General features: G+C 50.0%; 2 protein-coding genes across 3 annotated transcripts in view; one reads left to right on the forward strand and one right to left on the reverse strand.

The window, feature by feature from the left end:
- TVP23A (trans-golgi network vesicle protein 23 homolog A) overlaps nt 1-6,538 on the forward strand; it is a 41,883-nt gene extending 35,345 nt beyond the window's left edge. The window contains exons 7-11 of the mRNA XM_060079225.1: nt 2,619-2,763; nt 3,847-3,936; nt 4,170-4,298; nt 5,317-5,445; nt 6,479-6,538. Of these exons, the coding sequence (XP_059935208.1) occupies nt 2,619-2,763; nt 3,847-3,936; nt 4,170-4,298; nt 5,317-5,445; nt 6,479-6,538 (553 nt within the window). The remainder of the gene's footprint in view (nt 1-2,618; nt 2,764-3,846; nt 3,937-4,169; nt 4,299-5,316; nt 5,446-6,478) is intronic.
- A 785-nt stretch (nt 6,539-7,323) lies between these two features.
- NUBP1 (NUBP iron-sulfur cluster assembly factor 1, cytosolic) lies at nt 7,324-25,792 on the reverse strand. 2 transcript variants are annotated; one of them, XM_060120520.1, is made up of 11 exons: nt 25,710-25,792; nt 25,527-25,631; nt 23,724-23,857; nt 17,509-17,577; nt 15,296-15,328; nt 14,614-14,704; nt 13,807-13,961; nt 11,924-12,034; nt 11,571-11,670; nt 8,349-8,432; nt 7,324-7,610 (listed from the first exon to the last, which is right to left on the reverse strand). In XM_060120520.1, exons 1-11 carry the CDS (start codon nt 25,726-25,728, stop codon nt 7,552-7,554), a joined length of 960 nt encoding a protein of 319 aa, XP_059976503.1. In that variant the 5' UTR covers nt 25,729-25,792; the 3' UTR covers nt 7,324-7,551. The 2 variants fall into 2 exon arrangements, with proteins under 2 accessions (XP_059976503.1, XP_059976502.1); XM_060120519.1 differs by having other exon boundaries at nt 11,571-11,673; nt 25,710-25,791.
- Nucleotides 25,793-26,673: the final 881 nt, after the last annotated feature.

Raw genomic sequence — 26,673 nt, forward strand, 5'->3', positions numbered from 1 at the left:
TTACAACAACAGCAACAACAACCATAATAATACCTTCCATTCAAGTTAGGGAAACAGTCAGCCAGGACTCAACTGAATAAACAGAACCTTCCAACAAATGGAATTTTTCCTGCCTTTTATTTCAGGAAACCACAGTCAAAAATAGAAAAACAGGGCTTCCCTGGTGGCGCAGTGGTTGAGAGTCCGCCTGCCGATGCAGGGGACACGGGTTCGTGCCCCGGTCCGGGAAGATCCCACATGCCACGGAGCGGCTGGGCCCGTGAGCCATGGCCGCTGAGCCTGCGCGTCTGGAGCCTGTGCTCCGCAACAGGAGAGGCCACAAAAGTGAGAGGCCCGCGTACCGCAAAAAAAAAAAAAAAAAAGAAAGAAAAACAGTGGGTGGGCAGGGGATTTATTTGAATGCATAACTTCCAGGTTTCATCCTGGATCAGTGCGCACTTGGGTCTCTTGTAAGCGTTTTAAGTCTGTATTGTTCTACAGCAGAGGTCCCCATCCCCCAGGCCACAGACCGGTACCAGTCCGTGACCAGGCCGCACAGCAGCAGGTGAGCGAGCAAAGCTTCGTCTGCTGCTCGCGTCCCATCGCTCGCATTACCGCCCGAACCATTCCCCCACCCAGCACACCCCGCCCCCGCCTCGTCCACGGAAAGATTGTCTTCCATCACATCTGTCCCTGGTGCCACAAAGGTTGGGGACTGCTGTTCTGCAAAAAGGACAGATGTCCCCAGTGAGCCTGAAGGGACTGGATTATAAGGTTCAACACAACAAATATTTGCCGAGAATCTTAATGCCAGGTGCTCTTGGGGATACAAAATTATTGAAAATTATCTCTGCCCTCGAAGGATGTTCAGTTATTGGAAGAGGACTCATTTATCTTGGAGTGAAGGGGGCAAAATTGTACTAAGACAATTAGTTGAAAGATCCTCAATAAGGTTTAAGGCGAAAAGGGTATAAGAGACTCCCAAGAGTCTTATCTTCTGGAACATTCCAGGTTTGGAAGTGCTACGTGATCATGTCTAATTCTTAAATGCCAGGTACGGTCGCCAGGAGAGCTCAGCATCTGAAAGGCACAGGTGAGAACGTTCTGGAGGACAGCTGGGGTTCCGGCACAGCCCCTTCTTCCTTTAGAACGTGAGGAGTAAATGCAGATGTCATTACACATCCTGCCTCTGAATCTTAGCTGACGCTCCCTTGGGCGTCAGAAACGCACGGTTCTATAGGAGCCTCCTGGGTGCTTACCCTGACCACCTTCCTTCTCGGAAGGTCAAGCAGGCTCGTCCCCCACAGGCCTGCTGGCTACCTTTGCTCCCCACGATGTGGCAAGCTGGCGGCGGCTCACAGGCCAGTGTGCAACACAGCCTGTGGCATTTTGTTAACATAATTAGTGACCTTTGTGTAAAAATCCGATTTCCCATGAAAAGTCTGGGTTTCTGGCTTCCAGTGAAGATATCGGATCTGGCACTACTAGGTAAGGTTTGCTGAGTAGAGTTGCCTGCCCTCCCCGTCCAGCGATGAACTGCCACCCGTCATGGGGCTCGCAGGGTTGCTTTTTATTTTTTTAAAGATAGTCTCTTTTTAATTGTATAGAAGTTAAAAAAATTTTTTATTAGAGTATAGTTGATTTACAATGTTGTGTTAATTACTGCTGTACAGCAGTGACTCAGTTATACATATATAAACATTATTTTTAATAATGATTTTTAAAAATTCTTATTATTTTTATTTTTTGGCTGCATCGGGTCTTAGTTGCGGTGCTCGGGCTCTTCGTTGTGGTGCGTGGGCTTCTCTCTAGTTGAGGCGCGAGGGCTCAGTAGTTGGGCACACGGGCTTAGTTGCCCCGTGGCATGTGGGATCTTAGTTCCCCAACCAGGGATGGAACCAGTGTCCTCTGCGTTGGAAGGCAGATTCTTAACCACTGGACCACCAGGGAAGTCCCTATATACATTCTTTTTCATATTGTTTTCCATTATTGTTTATCACAGGATATTGAATATAGTTCCCTGTGCTCTACAGTAGGACTTGTTGATCCATCCTATATATAAGAGTTTGCATCTGCTAGTCCCCAACTCCCAGTCCATCCCTCCCCCACCCCCTCTTCCTTGGGCACAGCTGCTTTCTGGCTCCAGCGCTGAAATGCAGCTCATCACAAGCGGCTGGGAGTTGGCGCCGACTTGTGCATGTCATGCTCGATTCCCTCCATCAGGAACACGAGGCCCCCGCTGATGTGAGGCTTCTGCACCCGTGGGCTGCACATGGCCGCGCTGTTCAGTTACTGGTGGAATAACCCAACATTTCCCTTTGGGGAACTGGTCACTGTCGCTGCTAGGTGGGAAGGTGGTGATCACTGTCCCCGATACAGTTCACGTCAAAGGTGACCCATTTTCAAAGAGGGCAAGTGATATTTGGAGTCAAATTAGGGGAAAGTACTGGTTTCTTCAAGAGGGTGGGGGAAAAATGCTGGTGTGATGAGGATTGTTTCGAGCCTTCTAGGTTAGCGCTACAGCCTGAATGAGTTCGGGTTTAAATGCATGGGGAACACGTGGGACGTGGAAACCACAGAGTGAGTTCAGCCACTGCCCTTTGGGCCCTGGAGTGAGGGGGCTCTGGGTTCTTTCCTAGGCACCCGGTGGCCACGTTTTTCCACCTGTTTTTCCGAGTAAGTGCCATCATCACCTACGTGGGCTGTGACTGGTTCAGCAGAAGCTTCGTGGGCTGTTTTGTCACCGTGCTTCTCCTCCTGTCCTTTGACTTCTGGTCTGTGAAGGTAAGGCCCCCTCACCTGTGACAGCCTCGCTCCTGAAACACGTGGCTACGTTTCCAGATGCTCACAGTTCTGATGCATGTGGCTGATTGGGGCTCAGAGGCACTTTGGTTTAAACTGCTGATATGCACTTAAGAATACTGAGCTGAATACTGTCACTTAAAATTAGAGAAAAAAATACATTGCTTAGTTGAATAAATGGCTTCTGTCATGCTTGCAAACATGTAGTATATGAGGGTGACAACTCCATAGGGCTCTGGATTTTTTGTAAATTTTACATATGACATAATATTATAAATAATATATTTTAAAATTCTATATAATATGAATATATATGTGTGTGTCTGGGGAGTCCTTTTTTCATGAATGAAACTTTGTTTTTAAAATTTTTATTGGAGTAGAGTTGATGTACAACGTTGTGTTACTTCTCTGCTGTACAGCAAAGTGAGTCAGTTATACATATACGTATATCCACTCTTTTTTAGATTCTTCTCCCATATAGGTCATTACAGAGTATTGAGTAGAGTTCCCTGTGCTATACAGTAGGTCTTTACTAGTTATCTAGTTTATATATAGTAGTGTGTATATGTCAATCCCAATCTCCCAATTTATCCCTCCCTCCCCTTCCCCACTGGTAACCATAAGATTGTTTTCTACATCTGTGACTCTATTTCTGTTTCATTAATAAGTTCATTTGTACCACATTTTTTAGATTCCACATATAAGCAATATCATATGATATTTGTCCTTCTCTTTCTGACTTACTTCACTCAGTATGACAATCTCTAGGTCCATCCATGTTGCTGCAAATGGCATTATTTCATTCTTTTTTATGGCTGAGTAATATGCCATTTTATATATGTAACACATCTTCTTTGTCCATTCTTCTGTCGATGGACATTTAGGTTGCTTTTTAAGGTAAGCTTAGTTAAGAATTAGAGGCCTCAAAACTGATTTTGAGAAAGCTCCACAGTTCAGTTCCCCTCTCCTCCTTCTCACGGTGCAAGTTTGGCATGAATTGGTGACTTTTATTCATCAATGAATGACCCGTGGCCTGCTTGGAGACATTCTGTCCATTTTCTTCAGAATGTAACCGGACGACTCATGGTGGGCCTTCGCTGGTGGAACCAGATCGACGAAGATGGGAAAAGCCACTGGATTTTTGAAGCCAGAAAGGTATTCTCCAATATGTGTCAAGCTAGAACCGGGAAAACGGCCGTGGAAAGTTCCCATGGGTTCCTTTTGAGCTTTGTGGGGTCTGATCCCCGCCGTACACAAAGCCCACTGATGCTGGCGCTCCGTTCAAAGTCACATGTGGCAGAAGCACGTGTGACGTGAACAAAAATCATAGCACACGCCTTTGCAACCATTTTCACTAGTACTGAAACCGAATCACTTTCCCGCCACAGGCCTCTCCAAATACCGTGGCTGCCACAGAGGCGGAAGCTCGGGTCTTCTGGCTCGGCCTCATCATCTGCCCCATGATTTGGGTCGTGTTCTTTTTTAGCTCCTTATTTTCCTTGAAGCTCAAGTGGCTGGTAAGGCAACATTTGCTGAAATATCTGTATAGAACCGGTGGTTGCAGGAGTGGGTTTTTGCTATTGATCAACCCATCGATCGAAACAACTTTGAGATAGAATTCACATACCAGGCAGTGCACCCGTTAGTGTGTACAATTCAGGGGCTTCTAGTCTATTCACAGGGTTGTGCCACCATCACCACAATCAGTTTTAGGGTATTTTCATCACCCCAGAAGGAAACCTTGAGCCCTTCAGCCATCACCCTCCCCATACACCTGTCCCCCCCCGCCCCTGCCACCCACTGATTTCTCTGTTTCTACAGATTTGGCTATTCTGGACATCTTCTGTAAAAGAATCATATAATATGTAGTCTGTGTGACTGAGCCCTTTCACTTAGTATTGTTTTCAGGGTTCATCCCTGTTGTAGCAGGTGTCAGTACTGCTTTCTTTCTTATGGATGAATACTATTCCATGGTATTAGACCACATTTTGTTTATCCATTTATCCATCAGTGAGATAATCAATGGTTATTTGTTTCCAGCTTTTGGCTCTGAATAATGCTGCTGAGAGAGGAGTTTTTAGAAAAAGTGCATGACATCCTACCTTGGATAGGGAACCCTTCCTCAGCAGGAATAAGCTAGCCTCAGGGTTCTGCAGTTTTATTTCAGATTTTATCATATTGCATTGCCATGATCTGATCCATTCAATGAGGAAACAGAATATCTATGGACAGTCTGAGCAACAGCATAAAAAAGTGTGGGCTCTGGAGACTGGATCACGGCTCAGCCTCACTCCAGCTCTGTGACCTCAGGCAAATTTAGCTTCCCTGAGCTTCCATGTCCTCCCTGTAAAATGGGATGATAATGGCCCCAACCTCTCGGGTTCCTGGTGATTAAAAGGGGTCTGTGAGTATTTGTAAGCACTCCATAGAGGTTGGCTATTACTAGGTGTGAGCCGGAGCCACTCCTACTTGCTTTAGGAGGAACATTTGAATACGTGCTCTTAGGAGAATTACATTTGCTTTGTCTGAGCGCAGGCCCTCGTCATAGCTGGGATTTCTCTCCAAGCCGCTAACCTGTACGGCTACGTCCTTTGTAAGATGGGAGGCGAGAGTGACATCAGCAAAATCACAGCCAGTTTTCTGTCCCAGACGGTGTTCCAGACGGTGAGTTACTGAAGTCTGATTCCTGGACCCCTGATCTCCAGACACTTAAAAGTCAAGGAGGCCTGTTGGCAACGGCAGGTTTTGATGTTTTCCATATCAGCCAGGCCTCCATGGTTAGTTGCTTTTTTGTGTGTGTGGTTAAAATATACCCAACAAAATTTACCCTTTTAACCATTTTTAAGTGTACAGTTCAGGGCTTCCCTGGTGGCGCAGTGGTTAAGAATCCACCTGCCAATGCAGGGGACACGGGTTCGAGCCCTGGTCCAGGAAGATCCCACATGCCGCGGAGCAACTAAGCCCGTGCGCCACAGCTACTGAGCCTGCGCTCTAGAGCCCGCGAGCCACAACTACTGAAGCCCGCGTGCCTAGAGCTTGTGCTTTGCAACAAGAGAGGCCACCATAATGAGAAGCCTGCGCGCCGCAATGAAGAGCAGCCCCCACTCGCCGCAACTAGAGAAAACCTACGCGCAGCAACGAAGACCCAAGGCAGCCAAAAAAAAAAAAGATGGCAGAGTCCTTTAAAAAAAAGTGTACAGTTCAGTATATCCACATCATGTCACAACTCTGATCTTCACAAACCGAAACTGTACCCACCGAATGTTTAACTCCCCATTCCCCACCCTCTCCCCGCACCAGCAAGCTCCTGGTAACCACCTACTTCCTGTCCCCATGCATCTGATGACTCTAGGGACCTCACCTAAGTGGAATCATACAGCGCTTGTCTTTTTGTGACTGCCATTGTCGGTTTTGAGTGATTTCTTTAAACGACAGAATTAAGAACCATAACGTTTTGTTTTTTTTTTTAAACCTAGCCTTAGTTCTAGGAGAGAAATAGATCTTCTAAATTTGACCAGGCTCTTCCTGAAATGGTCTGAACCATCTTAAATGTGAACAGTGCAGCTTCACACCAAGACCTTGAGCAACCAGCCCTACAGGCTTTCAGTTCACTGTGGGTTTGCTCTGGCCTTGAATCAGCAGGATCAGGCCACACACATGTGAGACAGAAAGCCAGGGCAGCCTCTTCCCCTTGCAGGCCTGTCCAAGAGACTTCCAGAAGCCTGGCCTTGAGGGGCTGGAGATTCACAAATATTAGGTAAGAGGTGGGATCGAGGTGGCGGCCTGGACGGTGCAGGGCCGGGGGCTCCCGTGGAAGCGCAGCTCCCCTGGGTTCAGCTGGGCCTGTGGTCTGGGTGGGCCCTTTAGAGGGGTCTCACCTTCCTCACCTTGAACAGGTGCAGATTTGACCCTATGTAGGCAAGTGGGGTGGGCGACGAGAGAAGGGGAGGGCAAGGGATTTGCCCGCCTTCCACTTCCATGCCTGGAGTAAGATGGGAATTGGGAATTTACTCTTCCCTCAGCTGCTCTCAGATCCTGTGTGTCTTTCAGAGTGAGCGTCTCATGGCAATGAGGATCTTCTTGGAGTTTGCATCTCTCTCCTTTTTATGTAATGTTTAAAAACCCTGTAAGTCGTCTGACGACACTGGAAATTGCTGGATATAGTGAACACACATTCCTATACAGGGTGTCGACACTGACCCCCAAATCTGTTCTCATGTGGGTGACTCGAGGGTTTTTTGACTGTGCCCAGCCATGTGGTGTGCACTGACCTCAGGACAAGCCCCAGCAGGAGGATCTATCACTGCTTTAATTTTTTCTCCACCTAAGGAACAGCATTTGCACTATGCTGTCTGAAACTGTGACTGTGTATCTGCAGCGAAGCCACACATTCACCCCTTTGTCCCTTTGGTTCTTTTTCAGGCTTATCTTCCGAGGCTGCAAAGGCTCAAGTGAGAAGCTCTGTAATGGAACAGCTTCTGACAGAGAAGAAAATTCCATGACCCACAAGCCGCTGGTTTTTTACATGAAGAAGGCCTTGGGGCAGAGGTTTGAGATGTTTTTATTTTTAAAACGGCACATCTGTAAAGAATGCCCTTTACATATGTTCTAAAGAAAAGTGTACAAATGTTAGATGATTAAAGTGTCTCTGAAAAAGTGGCTTCACACCATGCCTGGGGCTGGTCCCTCTCTGCCTGTGACCCCTGCTCTGTCACCCAGCTGGTCAGGTGCGATGGGACGTGCTGCTTGTGTTCCTAACGTCCTCCTGTTTCAGGAGCCTACGAGGTTCTCCCCTTTTGGCTGACGCAGACTACAGAACTCCTGGATTCCTGGAAAACAAGACAGCAGGCGAGGAAGCAGTGGCGGCTCTTGGTGGCCCTGCCCTGTGCTGGCGAGGCCGCGTCTAGATGGGGTGGAGTCCCCAGGTGGCTTAATTCTCCCAATAGTCCCATTTCGGCTGATGCCCTGAATCTCTGAAAGTGAGCCCAATACTGCCCACTGCCCATCTGTGGTTATAACCACGGCGGGAGGCCTCACGCTCGCCCATTCTACAGATCAAGAATCCCGGAAATGATGTGATTTACCCTAAACACCATTTCACTAGGTCAAAAGAACTCAGCCACAAACCGGGAGCCTAAAGCTTTAACTACTGCCAACACCTCTGCCTTAAATTCAACGCCTCTGACGGCTGCCTGTTGTTGACTGAATCAGGCCTGCACATGGGTTTGGTGTGGCTCACTATGCTTTTTTTTTCTTCTTTATTTCTTTTTATAGCTTTATTGAGGTGTATTTCCTATACCATAAACTTCACCATGTTTTTTAAACTATGACTTAGTTCACAACACTGATGTACCGGAAGATTTTTCAAGACTCCTGGCTTCCTGGGCTGATGGAGTCATCCCAGACCTCACTACCCCCGTGTCCCCACCAAAGCTGTGTGGTCACTTATGGCTGCAGTGACATTTATGACCTGAATGGGACCTTCTCACACCTAGCCCACTCTGCTCATTTATGTCACTTCCTGGCCCCGTGCCATCTGGATTCACAAGATTCACTGAAACACTTACTCTGAATTATACTTCTGTAGGCTAAAGTGGCTGGTGAATCTGGTGCTTCAACCAAAAAAGACTGTCCTTTGTCGCAACTCTTACCTTAAAAAAACAAAGGAAAGAAAATCCATGAAGAAAGCACAGTGGTGATGTGAACCTGGGGCTCTTTGTGTGCCCGTGACACTGAAGATCGAGCCCACCTCACTTGTCATGAAGATCAAAGCTGAGACAGAATGTCGGGGTCTCGAGGACCTCACCTGCCCCCCTCCATCCAGCAGGGACCCTGGCTAGCGTTTCCTCGCAGCTCTGACCTGTACCTGGCTGATGGTGTTTAGTGTGTGTGCCTGCGAGTCATCTGGGTCATGCGCAGCAAATGCAGGTTCCGGGGCCCCCATCGTGATCAGATACAGCAGCTCCTAGGCAGGCCCAGGAACCTGCATTTAAAAGACCAATTCGTTCTTTCAGTAAAAAGATAATGAAGGCACACGGTAAGAGTATGGAATACAAAAGGTTATACCGTGAAGAATGAGTTCAAAGGAGGCTACCAGTGTTTCAAGTATCCTTCTAGAAATATATGCATATATATACATATACACACTCGTGTATTTAAAAAAAATGCTTGGGAGTGTATGACACACATATTCTGCCCATTGCTTTCTCCACATGTAATTTTATCTCGAAGGTCACTCAAGGTTGGCATCAATCCATCTGCTCTGTGTACGGCAGTGCCTCCTCGGGACACACAGGTGGTCTCGCATCCAGGTGAGCGTGGGGCGGGACCCTGGGCACACGGCGTGCTCCCCTACCGTCTGGTCCTGGGGAGACCCTGCTGCCGGCTCCTCTGCCCCCGGCCCCCCTGCTGGAGAAGCAGGATCAGTGATTCCACGACCCACAGCCGCTCCCCAGCCTCCTGGGGGGATCCTGGCCAGGCCAACCGTGGAGCAGTCGTTGCCTCAGCTCCCCAGCATGTTGCCCGGTGGGACAGGGACACCCGAGATGGGGGGCAGAGTGGGCCCCCATGTGGCCCGGGCACCGTGAACTGTGGCGGAAGCAGCTAGGGAAGCCTCCGAGTTCACGGTCGCTGGACCGGGTCTGGGAAGTCACAGGTCCCACAACAGGCTCGTGGGGCCACTTCCTTCTGATTTTCATCCAGCGTCCTCTCACTCCTCGTCCTCCCTTCCCCAGAGGACCTGCCTGTCCCCTTACAAATGCGCTCTGGTCGGTTCCCCATCTCCACAAACCTCCCCCTCTCCTGCCTGTCGCCTGCAGGCGGCACCCCTTGGGCACAGCCCTGTCCAAGGCTCCCCTCGTGGCCCTCCTTCCATTCGTGTAGCCCCCGGCAGTGGCTCCATCACCATCCCCACCTCGCAGGTGCGGCCTGAGGTTCAGCACCTGGCAAGGACCCGCCGGAGCCCACAGCCAGCACTGGGGCAGCGCAGATCTAGGCCAGGGCACCTGGCCCCAGACGTGCTTCCGTGTGACCCTCAGGCGTGCGGGGCTGGGGAGGCCGAGGATCACGGCGCCAGAGCCCAGCCGCTCCTCTGCCGCACGTTCCCACAGGGGCTGAGCGCGTCCTTCGCGGCCTCTTGTCTGTTCCTGGTAACATGGCTGTTCCCTCACTGGACAAAAGCGGCTCCGGAAGGTCACAGCGACCTCACTTGGCCCTGCCCGCCTCGCCGCAGCATGTCACGGCATTAACTGCCTGTCCTTTCCGACGCCGGCCCAGCTCTCTGCAGCTACAACCAGAGGTGAGGTCTGGGGACATGTACCTTGTCACACGGGACTGTGCCTGCCAGACGGCACTGAATCAGAGGCTGCGCCAGGCCGCCTCTCCTGTAAGCTGCTCTAAGGACTAAGGCGGCAGCACCGCCTGGAGCGGATGGCGGTGACCGCTCAGGCTGCCACCGCTCACCGTCCCCCACAAGCTCACGTGGGCCGCCCGCCTCTGGAGGCCTGTGAGGGGAGGTACCTGCTCCTACGCCCCAGAGGGAAGCTCTGGTCAATGCGAAGACAGTTTACAGCAGCGGGGAAGGCTGGAAAAGCAGCCGAGTTCTCTGTTTCTCGGGGAAACCACATACCAGAAGCGCTGCTGGGCATGGAAACAAGCGAGGTGCGATCTCCGGAGCTGCCCCCCAGGACCCCTGGGCTTCTCGGGGGCTCTTCCCGTCCACCTCCTCAAGGCAGGCCTCCTCCAAGCTGCGCTCTCAAGCCCCTCCTCTCTGCACCTCCCACCCCCCGTCGCAGGCACGTCCCCCTCCACTCCTGACCTCTCTCCCCAGCCCGCTGACCAAGCCGAGGCCTCGCCCGCCTCCACACAGCCCCAGGAGGGAGCCGGCCAGTCCTCGGTGCCGTCCCCGTCTCCCCGGTGGCTCACACTGGGCAGCACGGACGTCCGTGTCACCTCTCAAATCCTGGCACTTTCCCTCTCTGTGTCGCCCTCTCCCTGGCAATGCGCAGGCCCCAGTCCAGCCCTGACCTCCTCTCCATTCTCCTGCAGCGCCGCTGCCACGGCCTCGGCCTCGGCCTCAGGTGCCCACGGCGCCCGCGCTCCCGAGGCTCTCACTTCCTAACAACCGGGGCCCAAGCCCCGTCAGTCTCTGTCGGCGTCCCTCAAGCCTGGGCACCTGTGTAACCTCACTGTCCCACTTCCTCATGGGGTGTGGGTCACACCTAACCTCAGCAAGGTCAACTCCTGCTACTGTGGGGAAACAAATCTGGCGGTGGGTGTCCTCACCGCTCCACTCAGCGAGCCGACGCCCCGCAGTGAGTGTGGGATGGAGGTGGGGTCCCCGGAGGACTCTGGCACTCAGAGAGGAACGTGACCCCCAGAGGCAGGCCAGCGACTTCCCCTCACGCTCACCGAGGGAAGCCGGGCACAAGGAGGGCTGCGCTGGGCTTCCCTGTACACTGGACATGCGGGGCACCTTCCTCGGAAGTCTCCAAGGCTAATTCTGTACCCGACTTGCCGTCAGAACCTAAGTCCTGTGTAAGAGAAGACTTGAAGGCACGCCCCTTGCCACCTCCCCAGGTCACCCCCAGCCCGGCCCGGCCCCTTAGTGACTTCCTTTCCTCCTGCCTCCCTGCACCGGAGTCTCCCTAACCAGTCTCTCCTCTCCTCTGCAGGCCCCTCCCACCGCCCCAAAGTTCTCCTGCTCCCTCGGCTACTGGCTAGGCTCCGCCACGCGTCTCACTACTCCTCTCAGCTGGAGGGTGTGCAGCCTCCACCGGGGACTCACCCACCTATGCGCGGATCCAGAGGCACTTTGCCGAGAAGCGGGACCTTCAGGTCCTGGCACATGACCTCCGCACCCCCAGTCGTGGGCGGGAATATCTGAGACTCCTTCTGGGAGGCAAATTAAAGGGGGAGGAATCCTGATTTCATTTCAGAATCATACGAATGGACCACATTTTAAAGCAACTTTAAAAAAATGGCTATTTTGAATGTGAAAAGAATTTTCATTAAATCAGCAACAGAGGGTTTTAACTGATTCCGCTTCCCAAAGCGATGGGGAAAATAGAAACGGTTTCCCAGAGACCCACCCCTACGATTTCCTCAGGCGTGGAGGACAGGACCTGGTTGGACGTACTCTCACCTGGCACTTGGGGCAGATGAAGCCGCTCATGTTCTCCACCACCCCGATGATGGGCAGCTTCACCTTGTGGCAGAAGTTGATCTCTTTCCGGACGTCCTGGAGCGACACCTCCTGTCAAGGTCCAAGAAGTCCAGTTATGTCAAAGTCAAAGCATAAAAAGAGAACATCCATGGGGTGGAGGGATGGCTGCAGGGCCGTGGCATCACCACCGTGAAGTGTTAGAGACCATGCCCCGTGTTCCGTATTTGTCTCGTGCCGACCACGTGTGAGCCCTGTTCCAGGTGCTACTTATTCCCACAAACCTCAAAGGATAAACCTGAACAGGCAAATGTCCAATGTACAACGAATCTACAGGAAAGTGACCCTTTAACACACCTCCGTGTTCCACTTTCCCGTCAGTGTACTGGGCTGAGCCCGAGTGGGCCCAGCTTTCCAGGTCACGGGCAGCCTGTGGGCTCGCCTGGCTGCCTATTTTCATAAGTAAAGTTCTTCTGGAACACAGCCTGGCCCACTCTTCTGCGTAGTATCTCGGGCCGCTTTCGCCCCACAATGGTACAGCTAAAGGGCCGTGACAGAGACCGTGTGACCCGAAAAGCCTGAAACAGTTACTCTCCAGTCCTTCACAGAAAAAGTACACCAACCTCTGATCCTGGTTATCATGAACCCAAGCAACTTTATGCACAAAAAGAAAGTAAGGACTATTACCAGGTTTGGATCCCTTCAAATTCACTTCTGGACTCTGAATGTGTATCTTACAGCGTGAGGACTGTGGATAATCAGGGCTTAGTATCCACCCCAGTCCCCCATTTAATTTTACTGCAGACACGTGTCCAAGGGTTGTCTGCTGTCAAATATGGCTACTCCTTAACATTTGTGGCTTTAACGGTCACAGGCCTTCAAAGGGTCCTGGCTTTGAGTCCTCTATTCTCCTGAGGCCCACGTTTGGCCCCCTTTGAGGCTGGGGTACAGATGGAAGGGCATTTAGCTAGAAAGTAAATGGCTGTTACTAAGCGTCTCACCTCAGTGCAGCTGTGATTCTCTCCCTGGTATCCTCTACAAGCCCTGCTTTGTCAAAAATGACCCCCCAGAAACTTAACACACCACTGTAAAGCAATTATACTCCAATAAAGATGTTATAATTTTAAAAAAATGCAGTTCTCACAAAAAAAAGAAAAAAGAAAAATGACCCCTAAAGAAAGCCAGCTGCTGGATGTGCAGGGCTCTGAGAAAGTGGGCATCCCCAGCCTGAAGTCACGTTTTCTAGAGAAGTTACATACAGAGGTGCACAAACATGGGGCATCCCCCCAGGCTTTCTGGAGAAGGGCCGGCATCTGCTCGGTCCGCTCCCCTCCTCCTGAACCCAAGGGGACTCTCTTTCCTTTCACAGTAAACATGGTATCAGAGAGGCCATCCTTGTGTCAACTCGATTGTTGCTGTTGCTTTAGACTTGACTTTTAGAGCGGTTTTAGGTTCATAGAAAGCACAGAGTTCCCATGTGCCCCTGCCCCATGTGGAAAGCCCTGCCCACTGTCAGCACCCACATCAGAGCGGACGTCCCCACTCCACTGTTCTCATAGGTCATTTCTTTGGGACCTACTCTTGAGAGCACTGCTGGTCTAAGGGTGGGCCCCAGCCTCTCTTTAAAAATTCAGTAGGAAACATTCCTAACGACAAATTCGTCTTCTCTCCAGCGCCATCCTCGGGCCAGGCGCCCCTGGCCCCCACCCCTGCCCCTGCCACCTAATGCCTCCCTGTCCGCTGACAGTGGCTGGACCGAAGATAAACGTAAGGTTTCTGCGGATCTCAGTCAGGGTGTGCTGAAGAGCCCAGGGTCTCGGGCCAGCGGAGAAAGAGACCTTCCGGGGTGGGGGGCCCTGGCACACCTGCGGCGTGGTGATGATGACCGCCCCATCGATGTGCGCGGCGGCCAGGTACTGCACAGCCGAGAGGTGTTCGTCCGACGTCCCGGGTGGCGTGTCCACGATGAGATAGTCCACCTCGCCCCAGTCCACGTCTCGGAGGAATTGCTTGATCATGCCTGCAGGGAGAAGCCGCGGGGATGCCTCCTCTCTCCCGTCCTCTGACTCTCTTTACAGAAGCACAGCTCGTGACCTTTATGTACGGATCACCTGTGCTCTCAATCAGTGGTGTTTGGTAACGTCTGGGACACGTCTGCCTGTCAGTGACTAGGGTGGGAGTTCTACTCCCCTCTGGCACACAGGGGCCAGGGTACTACTAAGCCCCTGTGACGTGGAGGACAGCCCACCCTCCCCAAACAAGGAATTATCTGGCTCAGAACGCCAACAGCACCGAGGCTGAGGAACCTCGCCCAGATGGGCGCTTTCGCATCATCACCTGCAGCCTCAATGCCTAGTCAACCTGCTACTGATGTCACCTCACATACTTCTCTCTTTGACACAAATAAGAACACAAACCTCCTTAGGAATAATTTCAGGGTTAGGTAGATTTTCAGGAGAGAAAAACCCTAATAGATTTTTAAAATTATAACATTTCATTAAATAAAATTGGTATTTCTGTTGGCTCTCTTCAACCAGTGAAGAGGCAACCAGATGCATAAAAATAATACTCTATGAAGCCCAGCAGGATGAGCCTGAGGCCATCCTGATAGGACGGGATGCAATTCTGCCCTTGGAAGGACGTGATAAGAGACAGAAAGCAGAGTGGCAAACCATTTTTCTTTGGTCCCCTCCAGATAACGGCATCATCGGGGCTGCTGAGCAAGAAACCCACCGACATCACCCCCAAGTTGTCTTCCAGGAACTAGAAAGGATGACGCAAGAAACATTTTACTTAAAACCACAGTGCAAGGCACTTCCCTATGTCTTTTGTCTGAGCTCTGGCTGAGAAAAATTGGGGGGGACAAAATTACTGTGTGATCTGTGAGTATATTCACTCTTTGAATCCTTAAATCTTTTCTTTTTTCGAAAAAAATCATTAAAAAAAAAGGTTACCACATTGGGGGGGATTGAAAGAGTCACCATACGGCCCTATGCGGCAATGACGGTGAACTCAGCTGAAATAAACAAACCTCGTCTCCTTTACTATCTTAACCTGGGTTGGCAAACTATGGCCCCACTTCTGGTTTTGTATAAAGTTTTATTGGAAAACGGCCACGGTCATTCATTTGCTTATCACTACTTTCCAGCCATGACGGTGGCAACTGTATGGCCCACAAACTGGAAATATTTACTCTCTGAGCCTTTACAGAAAAAGTGTGCCAATCCCAGGTTGGAACTGGATTCCCTGTGCCTAGGAAAGTGCCTCAATAAATATCTGTTGACGATAAAGAGTTACAACCCTTTATGTACACATACGACAAGAGATCCTGAAGAAAAGGGGGTCAGCACTCACCACTGGAGACCAGCCCGAGCCACTCTGGTGAACCTGCAGGAACAGAAGCCCACACTTATTTGTGAGAAATTATACGCCCTGGTCACGCTTCTCTCGCAGACAAAGTTTACGCAGTAAGAAGGCAGTTTTATAAATTACAGTTCATTGTCTTAAATGCTACCACTAAATTCTTAATAGGGGGTGAACAGAGCGGGGTCAGGGGCTGGGTTATGGATGATAGAATTCATTTGCTTTTTCCCTCCCAGGTTGGGTTATTTGGCAACTGCTTAGATATCTATCTGGTCAGGGGACCGATGTTACCGGAGTCCGAATATAATTTGGGATATTTTAAAAGTGTGACAGAAATCAGTCGGGGGTTGCTGAGAAGATGCAGGTAACTGGAGCAGCGAGGCGGTCTCTGTACAAGTCCAGGAGTGGAGGGATGACCTTTAGTGAAACCGGAGACACAGAACCCTCCCATCAGTGGTGTGAACTTCAGGGCTGAGCTGCTGCCCCCGGGGGACAACGACTGGGGAAGTGGTGTCAGCGGGAAGCTTGGGCTACTTCAAGACCCCAGACCCTTTCCTCGCAGTAGGTGTTCACTAACTGCCAGGGTTCAAGTCCGCATCGACGCTTTACTATGAAACAGGAACTTACGCAACTTCCAACCACACATCAACCTTAGATTTACAGTTCAAGTAACGCTGGACCCAAAACAGAAAGCCCATTTTTCCTGATGAATTCTTACTTTTTTCAACAGTCTTTTGAGATATAATTCACATACCACACAACTCACCCATTTAAACCGTACAATTAAATGGCTTCAGGATATTCACAGAATTGTACATCCATCGCCACAATCAACATTAGAACACTTTCGTTACTCTTAGAAGAGACCCTGCACCCCCTAAGTGTCACCCCCGATCCCCACACTTCCCCCCAGTCCTAGGTGACCACGGATCTACTGTGTCTACAGATGTGCCTGCTGCCGACATTTCACAGAATTGCAATCAGATAACGTGGGGTCCTTTGTCACCGGCTTTGAAGTCATACTTAAAAAAAAAAAACCATTGATTCCTATTAATACTAATTCTCTAAGTCACTGGTTTTGAAAGAGGGGTAAACACGATGATCCGATAGCACAGGAGGAGAAAACAGCAGAACTTCTGTTTTATGTCACCATTTAAAATTTTCCATTTTTATAACTACCTGTGTCCTGGCCCAGTGAGTAGTACACGCACGTGACTCACGGTAACGGACCCCTGTGCTGGGGGCACGTGCTCCAGAGCTCGCTGCTCGCCAGTACGTGCTCAGAACTGTGATTCCTGCTGCTTCCCAGCGCGGCAGAAGCAAGTCCCAAGCCCTGAGCAGGGTCCCCAAGGACTGGCTCCATCTGCCTCTGGCTACTCTCTGCCACCCCGTCACTCTGCCCCGTCCCCGTGGGCCGCTTTGCTGAGGACACGAGGACACTCCTGCACGCGCTCCCCATCCCAGCGCACCCTTCTCTGGGTTCTCTGAGCAGGGTGCCCTTGACCACCCCCTCCCGAAGAGCAGCTCCCCTGGCCACCCTGCCCTGCCGTCTGTCCCCTTACCCTGCTTAGTGTCCTATTACCACCTGCCCCTCCCACAAGGGTAGGGTCTTTATCTGCCTTGTTCTCCTCTGAACCTCAGCACCCAGCGTTTCAGTAAATAATGTATGGATCCCAACACCCCAGGAAAAGCCTAGTCCTCCAGCCGGGCTTCAATGCACCCCGCAGGGGAACCCTTTCTCAGATGGCTCTGTGCCACCTAGAAGGGAGGGAGAGCACGTGCTGCTCCACCCCCGCCCGCATTCTTCGCCTGCCTCGCAGTCTCACTTCCCCTCTGGTGACCACAGGAGCAGAAATATTCCCTTGCTTCCAGAGTACAGAACCCTAGCCAGCCCTGGTCTAGCCAGGGCTAAGTTTCTGTGTCTGACTTCTGCATTTGACGTATTGTTTCCCTTCCCTTCTAAGAAGGCATTGAAACTAACAATTCTCAGAAGGTTTGGATGAACTTAACTATAATCCACACCGCCCCCAAACTCACGGCTGTTGTTAAAAGGAGACAGGCGGTCTAGTGAACATTTACCTGATCTCGTCACGTCCAGGTAAAAAGGCATGGGCTCCGCTGACCCCCTGGCTTAGGGTTAGAGGCTTGGCGCTATAGTTTACCATAAGAAAATACTTCCCTGCGTTTTTTCTTGTCACTATTACCTGTTCTCCTTCCAATCCCATGATCTTGGGAATCGACGGCCCGCATATATCAATGTCTAGAAGAGCCACCTGGGGAAAAGAGGAGACGCGATATCAGCAGATGTACAATCCTCCAGATGTGCACAATCGGGAGGGGACGGGGTTCCAGGAAAAGGAGGGAGGGGAGAAGGTGAAGAAAAACTGGGTTGAACTTGGACCGAGCGGAATCTCATGAGGGAGAGTTACAGCATTTATCTTCTGGGCCACAGAGACACAGACGAAACTCCTAACAAGAACCTGCAAAGTACACCAACACCCCCGGCGCTCCGCCCATGCCCCTGCTGCACCCCAGCCACCCTCAGTATGGCCTATTTTCAGGCTGAGCTTATGGTCCAGGGTATCAGGTCGATTCAGGCCCAGCCACTGTTTACGTGGCCCTTACCATGTATTGGGTGTGTGTGTGTGTGTGTGTGTGTGCGCGCGCGTGCGTGTGCGCGTGCACGCGCCTGTCTGTGTGTTTGGGATCATTATCTCTGCTTTACAGAAGAGGAAACTGAGGTTCAGAGAGGCCCAGAGACTTGTTCAACGAGCAAGAAGCAGAGCTGGGACATGAACTGAGGTCTCTGGACTCCAACGCCAGGGCTCTTCCCACTACCCCGGGGCCTGGCGAGGAGGGCCAGAGTGGACCCTCTAGCTGAGCTCTGACCAAGCCCTGTTTTCCTGTCATGCTGAAGGTTAATGATGGCTTAGGCTCAACTTCTAAAAAAGAATGTGAAAATAAGGAAATCTACAGAAGTTCTTTGCTAGTGATACGTGCAGCTTTGGATGACTCCTTCTACCCCCAACGCCCTGCTTTCCCCATCTGGTTCATGGAAAGGTCTGAGACAGCCTTCAGAAACCTTCTAAAGAGCAGGGCCGTGTTCATCTTGAAAGCTCTCACATCTTAGATCCAAAGTAGAGCACCTCTGGGTAACTTCTAACTTGCCCCAAGTTAGTTTCTTGCTTTCCTCTTCAATCCTCTGGACAACCTCCTATGATCCTCACATGACTTCACACCAGGTCAGGAAAGCGGTTCCTTCATACACTGGATAGTCGTTTGCCTCACGTGCCCTCTGCTGGACCTCAAGAAGAATGCAACAGAACAACGCTCACCCTGAAGACCCATCAGGGTGAAGACCTCATCCTGAAGACCTGACTTCCTTGGCCTTCTTGATGCTTCAGGCTGATGTGTGGTTAATGATCCAGACGTTTTACATCAGAGCCTCACAACCTGGGAAATTATACCATCGCTACGACCCTAACGGAGACTTTCGTCAATAATCTCGAGTTTCTAGCCACTTGGTCTAGAAAATCTCGCTCTCTTTTGGGAACAGTTTAATCAGTTTCCTTTTGAGGAATTACACCCCCTCTTCCACACAACCAAGTGGGTATCTTGAGTGAAATGATACAAGAAAGAGATCACATGCACTCAGTCTGCGGTGGAACCTGAAAGGGCTGTGGCACATTCCTGCTACCCAGCTCTCCAGCGGCCGTGTCCTGCCCCCTTCAGACATTCTGCTGATCCTGCCGCTACCCCCATATCCATCCAATTAATTCCCTTTCTGCCCCAGTTACACCAGAGAACCCCAGCTGGAAGAAACACGCCTGCATTAATCCTCACAGGGTCTGTGGAAGGTGCTAGAAGACTGATGGGAAGAGGCTTTGCCACACCCTCTCCCAGCTAGAAAGTGGTGGAGTGGGTGCTGCAGGGCTGTCAGGATCCACAGCGTTCCCTACCCAGCGCCCCATACTTCCACTTAAGAAGAGGTCACGGGAAGCGGGCTCAGTACTAACGCCTGGCGCTCTGAGGCTGTGTCACCTCGCACAAGCTGCTTCTCCTCCCCGATCTGTCTGAGCTTCTGATCTGCGAAATCAGTGTTTCAGGAGATCATTAGGCTCCTTCCAGCCCTCGAGTCTACAAGCCCCAGAGAGGGCCTCAGACACTATAGCCTGGACCTTTTAATGACACAGCTTGCCTTTCAGCTCACAGGGCAGGATGATAAGCTGGGACCTGACGGGAGCTGCTGACTCTTGCGGTGGGAAGAAGGCATGTGATTCTTGGATGTCTCACAGCTCGGGTCTGCGCCATAGAGGCTCCTCCTCCTCCCTTCGCCCCAACCTGCACATTCCCCAGCCCACCTGTGATTAGTCAGGGGCTACCCTGCGAATCAGGCCCTCTGCAAACCATCAGACACCTGCCTAACCAAGTGCTATCATGGAACAGCCTTGCTTGCAGTCAGTAATGAGCTGCCACCAGGCGGCAGGCAGAAAAGGACAGGGCGGTCCTCACCATCCTGCTGAATTTAGGGCAGGGAGGGGTGTGAGCTGCTTGACTTTAGTCAACAAGACACTCGGTGTGTACTCTGTGCCCATGCCGGGCACCCTTTGGAGACAGTGATGTTTTCTGTCACCAGTAGGTCTGCCTGAGGGGAGACAGACTTTCTTAAGTGCTGACTTTTTTTTTTTTTTTGGCGGTACACAGGCCTCTCACTGTTGTGGCCTCTCCCGTTGCGGAGCACAGGCTCCGGGTGCGCAGGCTCAGCGGCCATGGCTCACGGGCCCAGCCGCTCCGCGGCATGTGGGATCCTCCCGGACCGGGACATGAACCCGTGTCCCCTGAATCGACAGGCGGACTCTCAACCACTGCGCCACCAGGGAAGCCCTGACTTTTTGTTTTTAAGCACCACTGCAAGAAAAAAAATCCAGCTCATCTAGCCATGTTTCCACACAGCTGGTGAGCTTCCCTTCAGTCTACTGCAAAGTTTCAACGTGTGCGCAGTGGGACTTCAGAACGTAACAACACAGAAGCGTGATTCTATGTAAACAGCTGTCTATTCAAAAGTGGTTCCTTGTAGCTGGCCTGGTTAAAGCACATCTCCAGACAGCTGTTTAAGAAAATGCCTGACAGCTTCTGAAAGCAAAGATTATTCTGGGTAACATGGATCATCGCAGAAAACAGATTTCTTGGCTGACCAACTGGCCAATACAAACTTGACCCTCAGACGGCAAAGGATTGTTGACTAACAGAAAAACAGATGGGCAAGTATATTTGAACCTGCTGGGCACTGGACTCTGGGTGGGCTACAAACTCATTATCACCAAAGCAGAAACAGTCTTCACCCCTACATATTCTATCAGGGACATTTATTGAGCACTTCCTATTCATCCGGCATCGTGTTAAGCATTTTACAGTTACGTGCATCATCTCACTCGGTCCTGAGTCCCATTTTACAGATGAGAAAACTGAGGCAGAGACAGTCTGATAACCTGCCCAAGGTCACAGCAGTGGTATCGGCGGCACTGGGATGTGATCGTGGGCAGACCGACTCCAGAGCCTGTGTTCTTGGCCACCACGCTAGACTGCACCCACCTCCTGCCCCAAACGCTCAGCTAGACTTCTACCCTCCCTCTTCTCCAAGAGTTGGAGGCCCTGCTGCTCCATTTGTTCCTGCCGTTGGTTCCAGCACTGCCCCGGTTGTGTCCTCGTGGCCTCTCATGGAGACAAGAGCAACAACTCCCGCTGGTTTACTGTCACCCTCTGACGACACTCGATCACACACTCGGCTGCTGCTATAGCAACCCTCAAACCATGCCTCTTTCCCGCTGGAATATCTTCCCAGGGTGTTAAAGCCTCCCAGGTCTGGCTCAGGCTGAGCCTCACCCTCGGCCCCTCTGCTGCAGCAGCAGCAGCCCTGCCTGCCCAGCCCTGTCTGCCCCGGCGGTCCCAGCTCTGCGCCTCTGCCTCCACCTCCTCCCGCCACATCCCATCAGCCGCCATCAGAGTCCAAGGCCGCCTTCTCCCACGAGCCTGCCCAGCTGTCCCCTGCCAGTCACTTCTCCCTTTCCCCAGATGCCTAGAGCACATCTTGGGTAACAGATACCAGATTCCAGAGAAGTCCATGTCAGTCATGTAGGCCAACAAAAGCAGCTCCACACGTCATAAAATGATCCGAAGAGAAATGAGTAATAAGCAGGGTTCAGAGCCCTAGTGAGAGAAACACCAAGCTTTACAGGTCTCCTAGCCCAGCCTCTGCACTGTCCCAAGAAGGCCACGGCCTCCCCAAGGTTTCAATCCTCCCCCAAAGAAGTTCTTCCCCAGCCAGCACTAGTGTTTCTGGAGCTACAAACCAAACCAGGGGCCGGCAAACTACAACCCAGGGGCCAAACCCAGAATGCCACCTGTTTCTGTACAGCCCATAGCTAAGAATGGCTATTATGTTTTTAGAGTTGGGGGAAAAAAAATCAAAAGAATACATTTATTTCATGACAGCATGAAAATTATGAAATTCAAATTATGTGAAATTCAAAGTTTTATTAGAACACAGCCACACTCATTTGTTCACAGGTTGTCTATGGCTGCTTTCATGTTCAAGGGAAGAACTGAATAGTTGCTACAGAAACTGTATAGCATACAAAGCCTAAAATATTTACCATCTGTTCTTTATATAAAAAGTCTGCTGACCCCTGAAGTAAACTCTACTTTCTTAACTCAACGATTAAAAAAAAATATATTCCTGGAGCCTTTGGTGAGGTATCTGAGAGGCCACTGTTTATCTGTGTGTGTGTGTTGGGGGGGGGTGTGCGCGCACGCACATGCTCAAACGCTCAAGCATATTGAGGGCAGGTCGGAATGGTGGGCTTGATCCCCCTGCCCACGGTAGCTACCTTTACTGGGTTTTTTTGTGGAGGAAACAAAGCCTTTATTTTATTAAGAATTTAGGGTGCTATTTCACACTGGAATAGAATGGTTTATCTCACACAAGTAGAAAATATGAAATTTATCCAGTTATTAGAGTTTAAAAAAGAATAACTGGCAATATGTGGCAGTTTTGAAATGTCAATATTAAATTAAACATACCTTTACACTCCCCACTAGCACTATCTTAAAAAAAAAAAAGCCAAACAAAAGTGAAAGGTCATTTGCCAGTTATAAATGTGAACTGAAAGTTAGCCCTTATTTATATAAAAATAAATTTCAACATTCAAAATGCACAAAGACAAAACCTAATTTTCAAAAATATATCAGTGTATGGAAAGAAGGCACGCATCAAGACCAAGAAAAGAACTGGAATGGTTGGGAATGGCTTTCAACATGAACACAATAAAATTGTTTCCACGTTACACGGAACTCCTCTGCAGGCCCCAAACAGCACTCTGGCGGAAAAACAGCAGAGCTTGTGATCCACACAGAGCGTGTGGCGGGCTCTCTCACCCAGTGCACACACAGCACCAACACACAAGTTCTCACCACGGCTTGTATTTCAGGGCTCAACGTGTTGGGCAGTGGCGTCTAAGGGACACCGATGATTCTCTAGCAGTTCTGGTATGTATATATGTATTTTTTTTCAATTAGAATTTTGAACATAATTTCATTTTGGCAAAAACAAATGGTAGAACGTGTTCTGTGTTAAAAAAACAAAACAAAACAACCCCACAGCATTCATGGTTTCATTAGGTATAAAATTGTAATCGAAGTGAATATTGGGATCATTTCCTAAGATCAGTGCAAAACCATCATGAGTCCCAATGAATAACCTGTATTTTTTAAATCACAGGTACTGCAAATTTCCATTTCATCTTTTTGGTAAAAGTAATTTTTTTCTTCCTCACCCTACCACACCTTTTATTAAAGCTGAAATCCTGTGAGCAGTACTGGGGAATTTGAGTTTTCAAGCTCCTCTGTGTACGTGGGTGTAAGTGAATGGCCTAGTGCAGGGGTTGGCAAGCGTTTTCTTCAAGGGCCAAATGGAAAGTATTTTAGGCTTTGTGGGCAAAATCAAGGATTCAGAAGTACTAATGTAACACTGTAAAAGCAACCATTTATAAATGTAAAAACCATTCATAGCTCACAGGCCATAAAAAGACAGGAGATGGGCTGGATTTGACCACAGGCTATCGTTGGTAGACCCCTGACCTAGAAAAAGGCAGAAGGGGTTCATAAAGAGAAAGAAGCCTGAACTTAACATAATAAATAATCAGCAAGCCAAGAGAAATGTACACCTGCTAGCCATGTTCATGGCTAGAGAATCCAATGAAATATTCATTTCATTGCTCGACTGCCTTGCATTTCCTCGTTCTCTCTGGAGGGATCTAGATTCCAAAGAGGCCAGATAAACTGACACTAACGAATCAGCTCCCTAGGAGCCATCATGAGCCCTAAGACACGAGCCTCTCCCAGTTTTTCCTTAAGGTCCCACCTGTGTGTTTTCATCTTCCGCTAGGCCGTGGGCCAGGTGGGCACTGAATGTGCTTTTCCCAACGCCGCCTTTCCCAGACAACACCAAGATCTTGTGTTTCACGGTCTTCATTTTTTCTTTGATTTCCTCTATGGCTGCAAAGAAAGCAATTCAGATGACCAAGCCCCTGACTCAATCTTTTTTTATTTTTAAAAAATATTTATTGGAGTATAGTTGATTTACAATGTTGTGTTAGTTTCAGGTGTACAGCAAAGTGAATCAGTTATATATATATCCACTCTTTTTTAGATTCTTTTCCCACATAGGCCATTACAGAGTATTGAGTAGAGTTCTCTGTGCTACACAGTGGGTCCTTATTAGTCATCTATTTTATATATAGTAGTGTGTATATGTCAATCCCAATCTCCCAATTTATCCCTCCCCTTCCTTTCCCCCACGGTAACCATAAGTTTGTTTTCTCTATTTCTCATTTGTGACTCTATTTCTGTTTTGTAAATAAGTTCATTTGTACCATGTTTTTAGATTCTACATATAAGCGATATCATATGATATTTGTGCCTCTCTGAATGTCACTCTTCCAACGGGCTGGAAGGAGCTAAGTCCTTGGGCTATTTCAAGGGATCGTGAGTGAAACAGCACCTCATCAATGGTAGTAATAAGTGCTACCAAAAAACCCCAAACCAAAACCAAACAAAACAAAACCCAAGGCTACGAGTACATCTGACATTTCCGTATTTATCGGTTTGTTTGTCTCACCTACTAGAATAATAAAGTCCATGAAGGGGGGAACTCTGAAGTGTTCACACTATATTCCCAGTTCCAGAACAGAGCTTTCAATACAGCAATGATTCCCAATCTGCGGGCAAACCCCACCAGGGCACATCTGGCAATGTCTCGGGATATTTTTGATTGTCACAGGAAGGAGTGTTGCTGGCATGTAGTGGGTAGAGGCCAGGGATGCTGCTAAATGTTCAGGGCAGAGAAACAGGGCAGACATCCCCACCACAAAGAATTATCCAACCCTGAGGGTCAGTAGTGCCAAGAGTGAGAAACGGACAAATTGCAGGCACTTAGTTACCTGTCACTGATAACTATCACTATTACACATTTACTATGCTTTCAATATTTCATCCTAGTTCAAATCCCTAAAACAACACTGTAACTATTTCTCCCCTATTTTTGATGAGGAAACAGAGGCTCAGAGAGGTTAAGGCTTTTTAATCACCTCATCTGTCTCATTCATAGCTGTATCCCCAGCACAGAGCACTGTGCCTGCAAGTGATCAATAAATACTTCTGTTGAATTAATGGGAGAATCGCTCCTCAAAAGGAAGGAAATTTTGTCCAAAGAAAACAGCTGGCGGAGCTAGGATTAAAGCCTAAGCTCCTGTCTTCAAAGTTCATACCCTATTTCCTCTGGTGCCGGCCTCCTCCCAACCACTTCCAGTTACTGTCACTCAAACCGCTGGTCCCACCCCTCACCTCCCACGACTTTCTCCCATGCCCCGCCCCTCCTGAGACCCCTTTTGACTGCACGCCAGTCACGGGTTCAGGCTCCGCCCCACCCCGCCAATTTTCTCCTCTCCTAGCCTTTTAAAAGCCCTGACCCTCTGGGCCCCGCTCCTGTCACTCATCCCTCAAGTCCCGCCCCTTATCCTGAAGACAACTCCACGACCCGCCTCCTCTGGGCCCCTGCCCCTCATCCTTAAGGCCCCTATCCCAACACCATCCACACCCCGCCCACGTCCCGCCTCTTCCAGGACAGCGCTTCTCACTTCCCGTTGAAGCCTTGCCCCTTCCTCACCCGGGTCCGGAGCGGCACCAGCTCCAGAAGCGCAGAGTCCCTGGTTGGGGCACCCCTGACATGAGGCCCCTCGACCTGCTTGGGCGCTGCCGACCCCGGGACAGTCTGCACGGAGACAAGATCACAGTTAGAGTGGCTCCTGTCCTTTCAGGCCCGCCCCCCACGCCCCCTCCGCGCGCTCACCGTGAGGCACCTCCTCCATCCCGCTGCCTTGGACGCGTACGCGGTCACCGGAAACCGCCGTTACGTATTTCCTCCTAGTGGCGCCCAATCTGACCCTCTAGCTGCGCGAAATCGTGTCTCGAAAGAGGGCTGTGCGCACGCGCGAACCTTCTAATGGTAGTTTGGGGCTGTTCTCTTTCTGTTCATTTTAAAACTGAGTTGCAGATATCTATCATAAATACTTCAGCATGTATCTCCTAGGATCAAACACTTTGTCCTACATGACTTCAATACCATTTTCATATCCGAGATTTAACATTAATGCAAAACTGTTAGCTAATATTCACTTTGTATTCAGATTAAGGAAGAGCCCCCTGCTCCCCCAACCCCCCTTGATTAGAGTCAAGGATTTTTTAAAAATTAATTAATTAATTAATTTTATTTTGGGCCCCCTTGGGTCTTCGTTGCTGTGCACGGGCTTTCTCTAGTTGCGGTGAGCAGGGGCTACTCTTCGTTGTGATGCGCGGGCTTCTCATTTCAGTGGCTTCTCTTGTTGCAGAGCCTGGGCTCTAGGTGCGCGGTCTTCAGTAGTTGTGGCACATGGGCTTAGTTGCTCCGTGCCTAAGCCCTGGTCCGGGAAGATCTGCCCTCGTCCGGGAAGATGTGGGATCTTCCCGGACCAGGGCTCGAACCCGTGTCCCCTTCAGTGGCAGGCAGATTCTTAACCACTGCGTCACCAGGGAAGTCCCCAGATTAAAGTTTTTAGCAGAATGCACTTACAGTTGTGTCACAGCAGGAAGCACGTAATGCCAGTTGGTTCCATTATTGGTGATGTGAGGGCTTGATCACTTGATAAAGGTGGCGTGTGTCCTGTTTCTCCAGGGAATGGCACCATTTTCCATTTGTAATTAATACAGACTCTCTGGGGAGACACACTGAGATCATATGAATATCCTGTTCTCGATCAGCCTTCACTCAGTGGTTT

Source organism: Mesoplodon densirostris, chromosome 16, assembly GCF_025265405.1.
Source record: "Mesoplodon densirostris isolate mMesDen1 chromosome 16, mMesDen1 primary haplotype, whole genome shotgun sequence".
NCBI classification, from domain to species: Eukaryota; Metazoa; Chordata; class Mammalia; order Artiodactyla; family Ziphiidae; genus Mesoplodon; species Mesoplodon densirostris.